At 38.6% G+C, this 12,939-nt stretch overlaps 1 protein-coding gene across 1 annotated transcript; it reads left to right on the top strand.

Annotated features, from left to right (window-relative positions):
- The first annotated feature begins 408 nt into the window (after positions 1-408).
- On the top strand, positions 409-3,890 carry LOC107675428 (barH-like 2 homeobox protein). Its single transcript, XM_016469760.1, has 3 exons — positions 409-1,286; positions 2,456-2,681; positions 3,434-3,890. The coding sequence occupies exons 1-3, from the start codon at positions 734-736 to the stop codon at positions 3,744-3,746; spliced, it is 1,092 nt and encodes a 363-aa protein (XP_016325246.1). The 5' UTR covers positions 409-733; the 3' UTR covers positions 3,747-3,890.
- Positions 3,891-12,939: the final 9,049 nt, after the last annotated feature.

The following is a 12,939-nucleotide window of genomic DNA, read 5'->3' as shown; positions in this document are numbered from 1 at the left end:
GAACATCTAGTAATTTCACGTTGTTGTTGTTTTTTATTACTGTGTGGTAATTAGTTTTAGCAACAAGCAATATGTGTAACATGCACACAATGATGTAAAGTGTTACCATAAACGTATTTATGTCTAATGAAGATGCAGTCTGAGACATTATAGCGGAGGGAAGGTTTCAAATGAGCATTGCGGAATCAATGAGTGGCTCTAAAGTGTAATGATGAAATAAAAATCACTGATTGGACAGACGCGTGCCCACGTAACCAATGAGAGGAGAGATGTGGAACACGAGGAGCGTGTTATAATAAAGGAGAAAATATGACGTCAATGTAGGAAGTCATTGTAGAGCAACACTACAACGATTAGTGGCAAAAGGGAGCGTGATGGCGAGGAGTTAGAGCATCCTTATCTCTCCACACCTCAACTTTGAAAGAAAGTTCAATAACCATAACAAAAGGACGTGGACTACACAGATCCACTTGCTTTCCACATTTCACCTTGAATGTAACAACACCTTGGAGCGCCGGCTATATTTATCTTTTTCTTTGCCTTAAGTGCAAGGATTTTTATTTGCGCGTAAGAAATGTTTATTTTGTACTTTTTCGGGGATTTTTGTATTGCGTTAACCTTTGAGTTTTGTTAGTCGTTTCGTTGATTCCTATTAAGTTTTTTTTTTCTTGTACAAAATTGTACAGGAAAGTTGTTATGAAGACGACTTAAGTGCTCATCCTTTTCTTATACTATGGAAGGATCCAGTGGGTCTAGTTTCGGAATAGACACTATTTTGTCCACAACCAATTCTGGCAGCTCAGTACTGATGAACGGAGATTTTCGCCTCGTTGACAGTAACAGAACAGCGGATTTCAGGAGCCAGGCGACCCCATCACCATGTTCGGAGATAGACACTGTGGGAACAGCCCCCTCATCCCCGATCTCAGTTACGATGGAACATCCCGAGCCGCATCTGGTCCAAGACAGCCTTCAGCATCACCATAATCATCATCATCACAGTCAGGCTCAGAGTTTGCAGCTTTCACCCCAGCCTCATCCGCTTGGTCAGGCTGGCTGTGCCCCCAGGACTGCCACCTCCTCCTTTCTAATCAAAGACATTTTGGGCGACAGTAAACCGCTAGCAGCGTGCGCTCCTTACAGCACCAGTGTACCATCTCCACATCACAGTCCCAAAACAGAGAGCGGAACCGCCCCGGACGGCATCAGGCCCAAACTAGAGCAAGATGAAAACAGAAGCAAACTGGACAAAAGAGATGACATTCAGAGCGATTTCAAATGTAACGGTAAGAGTGCGTTTTACATGCAAAATAAATAAATGCATAATAAAAACTTAGGGTAGACCTTTAGATCACAGTATCCGTTTGAAATGAATACTTTTTGGTAATAAAATTGAATCAATAATTAATAACAGTTTGAAATTCAGAAGAATTGCCAAATTACATATATTATTGTCAATACGTTGTACTTACACAGTAATATGAAAATTGCATCTGTACCGCGAAACAAAAAAATAACATTAGCAAATAGATTACGAAAATATCTAAAAACATTTAAATATCTTGAGAAACTTTTCTGTGTTTTTTTAATATTGCAAATCTAAGCTGTGAGTTTATCTTCTTCATTGTGAAGTTGAAAGCGCATGGAATTCGTCACAACTAACTGTTCACATTAAATAAAATATCCTAATTAAAACAGCTTTTTCGACTAAACGTAAATATTTATTGACTGGGCTGTAGCAATAAACGCTGTGGACCAACCGCTTAAATATTGCATGCATTCAGTGGTACAAAATACCCATAACATTTTACTTAGCCTATTATTATAATAAAAAAAGACGTCCCTATTAAAGCTAAATAAAATGTTTGTTTTTTTTTGTCTGTAATTTCATTAAGAACCAGTATTGCAGTACAAAAACAATATTGGTAGCCGGTCACTGAAGTTATTCTCTGATATTAGCATAACAGATGTAAAGGCTGGTGAATTTTGCCCGGTGTGGGATCCTCCCTAGTGAGTCAATTAGAGAGATTATTGTTCTTCCTTGAGGGGGGATCACGGAGCCCAGCAAAAACTGCTACAAATAGAGATAGATTGAAATATCGATCCTGCTCGCTTTGCTGTAATATTTTCGAAATGCGAGATACCTAATTTATTTGGGAGACAAATGTGTATATTTTTGTTTACCTGCAATTTGATTTTTTCCCCTAAACACACTGATACTCATAATACCAAGACGAAATAAGCAGACCGAACCGTATTTAGATTTGCGTATGTAATCGAGGCCTATAACAACCTCAAGTTACCAAAATAAGCCTTTTAAACAGTAATTACTAAATTATTAGACTATGTTCTCATTTTTAGTAAACTCACTTAAATAAAATATAAATGGACACATTCGACAATTTTAAAATAGGCCTACATTTTCCTTATTTTTTTATTGTGCTAACTTCTTTAGGGACAAAAGAAGAGGGCGATCGGGAAATTTCTAGTTCGAGAGACAGTCCGTCAGGCCGCTCCAAAAAACCTCGTAAAGCGCGGACGGCCTTCTCCGACCATCAACTTAACCAGCTGGAGCGCAGTTTCGAGAGACAGAAATACCTCAGCGTGCAAGACCGAATGGACCTGGCAGCAGCCCTAAACCTCACAGACACACAAGTCAAGACCTGGTATCAAAACCGACGGTAAGTTTTCACATACCATGTATGAAATATAATAATAATAATAATAATAATAATAATAATAATAATAATAATGTTTTTAGATTGTGCAAGCATTTTACCTTTCTTGTATATACATTTTATTCAAATTTAGTAGTTGTCAAAATTCGAGATGTTATTATTTATTAGTTAAGATTTTTTATTAAGCTATTATTATTATTATTATTATTATTATTATTATTAAGCGAACTTTTAAATATCTGAACGGCTTAACAAATAATTTTAACATTCTGTCTGAAATTGTATTTTACAGCTTTGTCATATTAAACGACTGCAAATCATTTGATTGCAATTAGCAGTTCATGAAAGACGCTATTTATACTTAAAGCAACGCAATTTCAGTTGTAAACAATTCAATTTGTATTAGATTTAGTATAGCTATTATTGTATAACCTATTTATAATAACAACGAATTTTAGTCATGCTGTTTACTTTTGTAGAGAGTTCACTGAATTCGAAATGGATCGGAAATCACAATTTGCCCAAATTTAATAAAAAAAAACAAGACCGAAAAAAAAAAATGTTTTAGTCACAAACAATTATCAATATTCTGATGTATTTTACAAATAATTTCGGCCTAACGGTTTTATTGATATGAAGTTTACCTAAATTTGTTTTGTACCAGAATCTAAAATGTACTTCTCGAACAATCTGGTCCAGAAGGAGCCATGTGGAGAGTTTAATAATTGATTTCTTGTATTTTGATCTCATTATAGGACGAAATGGAAGAGGCAGACGGCTGTCGGATTAGAACTGCTGGCTGAAGCTGGAAATTATTCGGCCTTACAGAGAATGTTCCCATCTCCGTATTTCTACCACCCGAGTTTATTAGGTACCGTGGACAGCACGACAGCGGCCGCCGCCGCTGCTGCCATGTACAGCAGTATGTACCGGACTCCGTCCACACCGCATCCATCTCTCCAGAGACCGCTCGTCCCCAGAGTGCTCATTCACGGCCTGGGGCCCGGGGGACAACCGGCACTAAACCCGATAGCAAACCCAATAACGGGCATACCGCATCCTCGGTAAAACGAAAGGACACTGAGAGACAAATATATCTATCACACGTGATGTGACAGACTGTGCGGAACTTTCACAAGACGCATTTTTCCCTCCAACACTGAGAGACGATTTTATCGAAGAAAAAGATGTATTATTTAATATGGATAATTTCTGACGTTTAGGCCAAACTAGGCCTAAACCAGACGAGCCTGTGACCGTGACAGTAAAAGGACTGTTCATTGTCAGATTGTTTGTTTTGTCTTTTTTTTGGTACAAATACTAATACATACGCTTATAAAGTTTATTAGATTTAAAGAAAGGGTGAAATAAAGACAAAATGATAAAAAGCTAATGCCAGGCGCTTTCACTTGAAAGGGGCCATGGTTACTACTATTTAATAGGACCGTTTTGGGCCTGTTCTGTTGTTTAAGAATGTAAAAAGTTTACAATTTGATTCCATAATTGCACACAATTTAAGAAAGGTTCGTTATGGTAAATGATTTTTAGCATCAGCTGTGTTGATTTTTTAAAACCTGGATAAAAAAAAAGAAAAAAGAAAAAAAGAAAAAGAAACAGATAATTTAAACATCTAAATCTCTAACATATTGGCCTAATTATAATTCTAATTGTTCTCGGCACTTGCAAATGATAGGCCTACAACATAGCATACAACATCAGTTTAAGCTTTTTTAATTATTATTATTTTTAATTGTATGGTAGCGTATATAGGCTACTTTTTAGTGAACAACATACGTTCTTTGTAAACTCTATAAGCCCGTCTGAACTCATTAGCATAGGCGTGTATTCAAGTAAGACTCGGGACCGGTCTGCTATATGAGAATAGATGGTTTGACGCATTTGCTCTGGGAATGGCGAAGCTGCTCCGGGTCTGGCAGCTGTTCTGTGGGAGAACCGCCGCGGACAGACAGCAGGCGTGAGCCTTCTCAGCGTGAGTGAATTAAAAGAAACATTCCATATAAACAATTATAGACCTCTGAAGAACTCTCCCGAGATTGATATTCGCTATTAGTCATTCGTTTTAATCAGCGACACTTAGGATAATGCTGTAAAGAACACAACCAGACAGAGATCCACTTTCTTCATTTAGCCTATTTAAAATTTGGTGTTGCCGACTTTACATTAAAAAAAAAATTCCACTTTTTTCTTAGTCGAGCACCCAGTTGAGATCGATGTGCGTGCTTTTGCCTGCTCTTTGCCTATTTAAAATAACGATTTAAACTTAAATATATTTTCCCCCAGTCAAATCAGTATTTCTTTCCCAGTTCGTGCTGGTCGCACAATGAATAGCACAGTTCTAACACTAAAACACTAAGCTAATGAATAAAAAGGTCCCAGTGAATGGATGTCTATGAACGTTGTCTAAAAAGAACAAAAGGAATTTTAAATAAGGGACGCAGCTAAATTGAAACGAGAAACAAACTAGCCAAAGATTACACAATACATGATACATGACCGCAATAATTCACATCCTAGCATAAAAATAAACGAGACCTAACTATAAGTAATCACGTGGGTTTTCTTAGGGGAATGTAATTAAGTGAACATTACAATGCTTTTCTTTTTCGAGCACGATAACATCCCCTGGAGAACTGCATATACTGCAGGATAGAATAGCCTCAGGGCGCGTTTGTTTGGGTTCCTCTAATCGGAGAATAGGCTGCTGATTTCTGCACTGCTAAATTCTTATTAAAGCCAAGTTGACCTTTGCTATGTGGTTTGAAACTATATGAGAAAGGCACTCCAGTGCATGTCTAACATTTTCTCCATAATAATACAAAAAAAAAAAAAAAAAAAAAGAAAAGAAAAAGATGGGTCTAACTCAAAATTATAAAATATATGAAAAATTTTCCAAAAAAAAAAAAAAAAAAAAAAAAAAAAGAAAAGAAAAAGATGGGTCTAACTCAAAATTATAAAATATATGCAAACAAAAGCGTAGTGTAAAAGATCCAAAATTCAGAAACACACACACACGCACACATACACAAGGAACATAATTTTAGTCAATCTAAGAAATTGTCAAAACTGTTAAGCTTTCGGATCGACAACTAACAAAGTTATGGATACCCTCTATAGAGTTAAATTCTTTAGCGTTTGCATACAAGAGAAATTCGGTCAGTTGTGAATTTAATAGCACATTCAGTTGTAAAGCCATTTAGTAATTTCTAGATAATTTAAAAAAGCTTGTGTTCTGCTGTAATGCTGTAGTACCCGGCTTGCTTACACAATCGCCAAATAACCTAATTTAACATGGGCCAATAATAAAAGCTGCACATTGATGCTCTACTTGCATCATTTGAATCGCTTGGAATGCGTTAAAGAACTGCCATATTTTTTGTTGTTGTTGTTTTTCGTTAATTTGATATATTCAAAACGCATCAAATAATATTAACATAAGTTTAGTACCGAAAAAAGTGGCATATCGTAAGAAATTTAATTTAGTTAAAATAAATAAATAAATAAATTACAGGCTCACGATTAATGCAAATGAGTTAACCGAGACCATGTGTAAAGGTAAATTCCGACGTTCCCCAATCGGTTTTCCAATCCAGACAAAGTACCATTTTCAAACGCTTCTCTAATTTTTAAGGCTAATCGACAGCGGAGTGGCTGTGACTGTTTAGCCTATATGAAAAAAAAAAAAAACCCCGTGCAAGTAAATAATTTGAGACAGACAAGATACCTCAAAAGTGCATTTTATACTTTTTGTATTCAGCATTTGTTGTACAAACATTATGTTGACATATATTGTTTCACTTTTCAGTGCACCACAAGCAAGTTGAGTGTGGAGACATTACCCTTATGTGGTATTGCTGAAAGTGTAAAATCTATTTAATTCATAGGAAGGGGTGCTTGATAGCAGCATCCTCAAAACAATGTGGGGCAGTAAATGCTCAATTTGCTGTGGCCTTTTGACCAAGATCTGTTCATTTTATTTAACCTATGGTTAAAATTGACTTCCAAAGGGTTGAAATGAGGGAAGCCAGGGACTGGTAACAAGCTAGGTGAGAGGATTTACATGACACACATTATAGAAACAGATTGCTGCAAGGAATTGGTTTGTTCTTCTTGCTTCCAGGAGCCCAAGTAAGGTTTTGTAATTGCCACATTTTCCAGCTGATGTCATGTTAGGGATGTCTTACTTATTATCCTAATGAGGGAAACGCACCAGCTCTCAGAGGCCTGCTCATTACCACATTACTCGCTTGCACTTTCTTAATGCACCATCTTTCATACTCAAAAGGCAGGGATATATCCAGACAAACTTCTCGAAGATGGTCACGTTGCAAGGTCACTCACTGAGTCGTTGAAAGGCGACAATCAGTCGTGTGGGATTTAAACGACGCACTCAAGGCCCGAGTCATCGCAGTGCCTCAGAAAACAGCATGGAAGTGCCACATTAAGCATCTGGGTGTCCCTTAATTATCGTGGGTTGGATTCTTAAACTTGCCCTGCGGTGATGGCGAGGTGTCAGGATGATGAATTTTAAGATTGTAGGTTGTCAACGTGTGCATTTTCAAAGCAGGCTGAATTGGAGGAAGGGTTGTAACAAGGTTAGAATCGTTTAAAGTGTGAAAGGGGATTTCTGCCAGGAGGCAGGAGTGGTTGACAGGCATTGTGGTGCACCTCTGCGTTATTAGCAAGTTTTAGAAATTTTAGTGAAGGTGTGAAATGGACTAATACTTTTAAAAATGCTTTTCAGATGCTTGGTTATCATAAGAATTATATGTCCCTAAACACTCAAATGATCCATCAACACTCAATTCAACACTCAAATGTTTTTTATCAGGTCCCACTGCTAATTTCCATGGCCACACTGCTTTCAACAAACTCACAAGCAGAACATCTGACAGTTATCTGGCGGTATTAAATAAAATAGGAACTGCAGTGCCATTAGATTGCGAGACAAAACGTTTGATTAATAAACTGATTAAACCTATTTTCCAGCACATACATTCGCAGATTTTAAATTTTTTGTAAGTGCAAATAATTTGAATTAAATTGCCAATAAATATGAAATAACAACTCAATTTGATCTTAGAAAAAAATATCTACATTTCAATATGTATGCCTCAGCCCATATATTTTCATTGTTGACATTCAGAGCTGATGGGCTGGAAGAATGTGTTAAAATCTGGCACCAAATATATTTTTCACCAGTTATCAGTTCAATCATTAAAGCAAATGTCTATTTGGTTATTATTCACAGATCATGCATGTGTAAAACTGCCATAAAAGGATGCAACTGTCAGAGAAAGAGGAAGAACCCAAAGAGAAAGACAAAAATAATTTCACATGTAAGCACAGAAGGAATGTTTTACTGCAGCTCACCTGGTTGAGTTTTATTCCCAGAGCACACACAAACTATTAAAATGTATACTTAAAAACGACTTTGGATAAAAAGTGTTAAAATGCATGAAAATCTAAAATGGGATGTACAATACATTCCCAGGAATATGGATGTTGGAGTGGCATACAGTAGTGTGCCCTGGTTCTGGTTTCCCCCCTCCACAATTTATTGGACATTGCATTAAGTTCCAATGCCAAAATCCACTGCCAGAAAACTGGAAAAAAGTCTTTCATGAAAAGCAAGCAATAATGTTTTTGACAGTGAAACAGATGGTGAAAAGGCTATTATAATTGCAAATAATTGACTCCCACATCTAAGCCTACTTTTGTGTCCAAAATGACATATTTCACACTATGCACTATGTACTAGTGTATGAATTTTATAAGGTAATTTTGTCATTCAAAGTTACAGTCTGAGAGCCCCTCCCTTTCATAAGTAATTAAAGCTGTGACAGTTGAGTACAATAAGTCTCCAACATTCCACTCCTTGTTTTCCTGTTAATTAAGTGCATCATCCAGGTATTTAAAAGTGCACCATTTCTTTTGGACTTTTGTGTGTGTGTGTGTGTGTGTGTGTGTGTTTGTGTGTGTGTGTGTGTGTGTGTGTGTGTGTGTGTATTAAGTCCTAAGTGAACTGTTATTTCTATAAATTCCATAGTCCTCATTTCACTCAGTCCTGCCAGGTATTTAAGAAGGAAACTTATTACAAGTGTCCTGGGCCATCATTTCATCAGCCTTTTCCTTTCTAAGCTGGAGTCATCTTCCTGCTCATGTCATGACATTAACGCTCATCCATGACACTTCTGCTGAATGATGCATTAGCTGAGTGCTATCATGGTTTAAACGCTCTCATCATTTCAGCAAAACCAGCCTTTTCTCCTCTCCTTTTTCTTCTAAAGTGACAGGACAGCTGATGGCGGAGAAGTTCTGCTAGCTTTCAAGTTTCAAACCAGCCACCGTCATTGTAAGTGTGGCCACATGAAGGAGCACAAGAAAGGAAGGGGAAAAAATTCTGTCAGCAACAATGTCAAAAGCTTCAATTCTTACAGAGCAATTAGGGGTTTCATCATCTCCGAGAGGTGTCAGCATTCATTACGGCTCAACAACAGCTAATTGCTTCAAGGTTAAAATTACAGATCTGACAGCATTATTTTAAGTGACAGACTCGAGCTCTGTGATGCTTCACAGTGGCAACACACTGACATTAAGAGAGACGAAAGAGAGAAAGAGTGCAGCTCGGTCATAGAGAGAGAGATGGAAAGATAAAACGAGTGAGGTAGACAGAAAGGCAGGGGAGGAGAAGTGCTGTTGAAATTACTGCACATTAAAAGTGCAATCTGGTACATCTACTAAAGCTCTCGTAGGAATCCACTCAAGGCCAGATTTCTAGTAAAAGGCCCATCTGATCAATTCTTCACACGAACACCTATTTATACAGTCTTTTCCTCCCCATTTCCCTAGCCAATCCCATATGCAAGGTAAAGCAATGACAGTACAGTTACATGTAAATGATTCACATCACAACTAATGAGAAGTGAGATCAGACTGAAATTAAGAGTGGATAAAATGCTCAGGTTTGTGCAGGGCTGCTCATTTATGTGCTTCTAAGTCTTTAGGCTCCTGGTGGCTATGAAGTGCGTTCTGAACGCATTGCAAATTAATTACTGGAAGCCTGATCTAACTGTGGAAAATACTTTGCACCCATAGGATTCAGCACAGTTAAGATGGCCGTCATCTTTATTTGTTTGCCATGTCATTACGGCAAGCTGCATGAAACGCATTGTTACTGTTGGCCATTCTCTTTTCTTTGTTTTTCTCTTTTTTGGAGCAGTGGTATGGCTTTTGCCCGCAGTCATCATGTGGGTGTAGGTGTGTGAGTGTGTGGACTACACTTCAAATTAGAAAGCTGGTGCGTGGGGAAAAATTGAGCGTTTTTGAGTGAAATGAATTATAGATTGCTGCATGCATGCTGGGCAACGGCTGGAGTCATTTCTTTCAAGTGAGCAGTTGTTTACCCTTCTCTTTTCCCCTCTTCTTAAAGTGGAATACCTGATCCTTTGAACTGATTGTTTGTTTAACCGCTGTTGGGAACGTAGAATCCCTGAGGTCTGAGCAAGTGTTGATCTAAGATTGGATTTAAAATCGTCTAATGAGGAACTCTTTGGATAATTAGCACAGGCTGAAATGCTTGTTAATTTGAGTACCTCACTACGCAGTTCAGGGGAAGGAGGCGAGGGGTCTAGATGAAAGAACACAGAATGCAGGGTTAATGAAAATTATCACATCAACTTGGTCTCTACCTTTTGGTGTTATTCCTTGTTCTGTTCTGACTGCGTCATTAGGGGAGCAATGGAACAATTCGCTGTGTAGTTCATGGAGAGGCTTGGACTCCACACTGGAGAGCTGCTGGTGTGGCTTTAGCTCCATAGTGGTAATTAGACGCTTGGAAGTGTTGCTCGGTGAGGTCCAGCAGGAAATGAGGCCGTGGCACCTTGCCCGTAAGGAAATGATTGATGTCCCACCCTGTACTCAAACCTTGAGCTGTTGGAGACCACAAACAAGAGCTGTGCCCATTTTCGATAATCATACAAGTCATGACTGGCTTGCCATAGAGCAAAAGCAATTTTCTGACGAGTATTTCATTAGGTTGATCCATTTGGGACTGACCTGTTGACACCGAATGACTTGTGTAAATAGAATCACCATCAGTTTATGTATAGTCATAGCCATTTTACCTCTCCAGTCCAATTTAAGCATTAGTCCATTGCCCAAGTGTGTCTCTCAAGAGCTAAACAATCACACCACATGTGGCCGTTATGTTTTAAAACATGCTGTCCGATAGTGTCTGCATAGTTTGTCTCCTGCTTTTCACTACATTGGAGGGGTGATAGGTTGGGTGTGTTTTGTTTGTTATTTCTGTTTTTTCCTCTGAAGCCCCTGAATGTAGAGCAAGGAGAGCTCATGCTATGTCAGAGTTAATTGCATTTTTAAATTGAGGTTGTCTTTGGGCCGGCTGCTGGGGAAGAGTGACAAAGCCAGGCTATTAAGAGCACGGAGGGTGTGAGGAAATAGGGCTGAGACGAGTTAGCAGATACCTGTGAGGTACAAGCCCAGGCCTGCCGCATGACAGAAATGTGATTAGAAGCCGGCGTTAAGCATCAGCAGGTCTTCCTCTACCCCTCTCGACGGCTGTGGGGATCCAGCTAGAAAACAAGTTGTTGATTGCTGCTGAATTGTCAGCTTTTTTATGTCACGTAACTTCCTAGGCCTGTGAGGACTGGCAGTGGAGCTCCATTCTATTAATATCTGCTTCTTGCACCTGTGTGGACAACTGGCAAGATGGAGAGAAATTGGAATATGGTAAGAAATGCTAAGAAGCAGCCCTTCAGATGTGTTGGTGACAGTGGATCTTCATGTTATTTCAGCTTGGTGTTCATCTGGTGCAGGGTTTTCAGAGTTGGCAACAATAAACCTCTCACCATTGGTGGAGGTATTTTTCCCCCCTCTTTCCTCTCCTCGCTTCCTCCAGCCAGTAGACATCAGATTTAGAGTTGTCTGGAGCAGCTAAACAAAACCGATCTGCCGCTCCCAAGTCTGCAGGGATGCTCTTTTTAACCAAGTTATTTTCTCCGATGATTCACAAAGAAGCTGGCCCCCTCAGCTGAAACGATTTGCAGTCCACAATACGTCAGCTTAACCAGCCAGGTCGGGTCAAGTTGAGCCAGACAATGGGCTAAAGTCTCTCACCCAAGACTGCTCTGAACCAATTCCCTCAGACTACCAAATCTGAAACAAAGTATTACACAAACAAAGAGCTACACATTGAGGAACACAGAATTGTGCACATTCCTGAGATGGAAAAGGGAGCTTTGTACTTGAGATGAATACTTTAAATTCAGAGTAGTGCTATTAATCAAAAAAGGTATACAAAAATCGAGTCAATCTGCCTGTTAGATTAACTTCAAAGATGCACACATAAGGGGCTGATAAGCAAGGAATTGTAATTAGGAAGACAGTGTTTATTTATAATTATGCTTTATTTATGTCCTTGACACCATGTTATGCAATCTAAAGTTTTTTGATGACAAAACCTGTGTGATCTGTTCACAGGGAATTCACACAAACCTCTGGTTTCTCTTTAATCTTTTTTTTTAGGAAATTCCATACTGTTTATGCAATGATGAATAATGAATCCTTTGGTGAAGGCACACATTTATTCTATATTTACCCTAATATATGAGCAATCCCTCATATACATCTAATATCACTGACTTATATCATATCTCATGGAAAACCCATTTATAGAATTTTGTGAGGTCAATAATACAGAGAAACAAGAAGCTAGTCCCGTCCAATGGCAGGATTAATCAGTCTGCTGAGCTGATTGCTTGTGAAGGAGGGTCAATTACAGCCACTGTGCTGTGATATAAAGAGGTAATTGCTTATTGTCAGTTAAACCCACTTAAGGCCCTGTGTCCGCGGGTAGTAGACAACAGCTCCCACTCATACAGTGAACAAAGACTACAGCTGAGCATCCTCTCCATCTTGCTGGTCTCTGTGGAACACAGACACACTGAGTGCATGTGAGTATGCATGTGAAAACAGTTTATAGCGTGGTGTACATGTAATCATGTAATCAACATAATCTCTATAAATGGCCAAAAAATTATGCTTGTTTGTTAGACACGGTCTCGTACTGCTTGTAGATGGGCGCAAATTATTTCATGCAGGTATGATAAACTATGATAAATTGTCCAGTACTAGCGTGCTCAATCAGATGTTAAATATACATATGCGTACTCATGCATACACTCACCCGCCCAGACACACACGCACACAGCAAAACTGTAAA

The sequence above is a fragment of the Sinocyclocheilus anshuiensis genome, unplaced genomic scaffold, assembly GCF_001515605.1.
Source record: "Sinocyclocheilus anshuiensis isolate Anshui unplaced genomic scaffold, SAMN03320099.WGS_v1.1 scaffold1696, whole genome shotgun sequence".
Classification (NCBI taxonomy): domain Eukaryota; kingdom Metazoa; phylum Chordata; class Actinopteri; order Cypriniformes; family Cyprinidae; genus Sinocyclocheilus; species Sinocyclocheilus anshuiensis.
The sequence above is the reverse complement of the archived record's forward strand: the minus strand, read 5'-3'. Positions and strand labels throughout refer to the sequence as shown.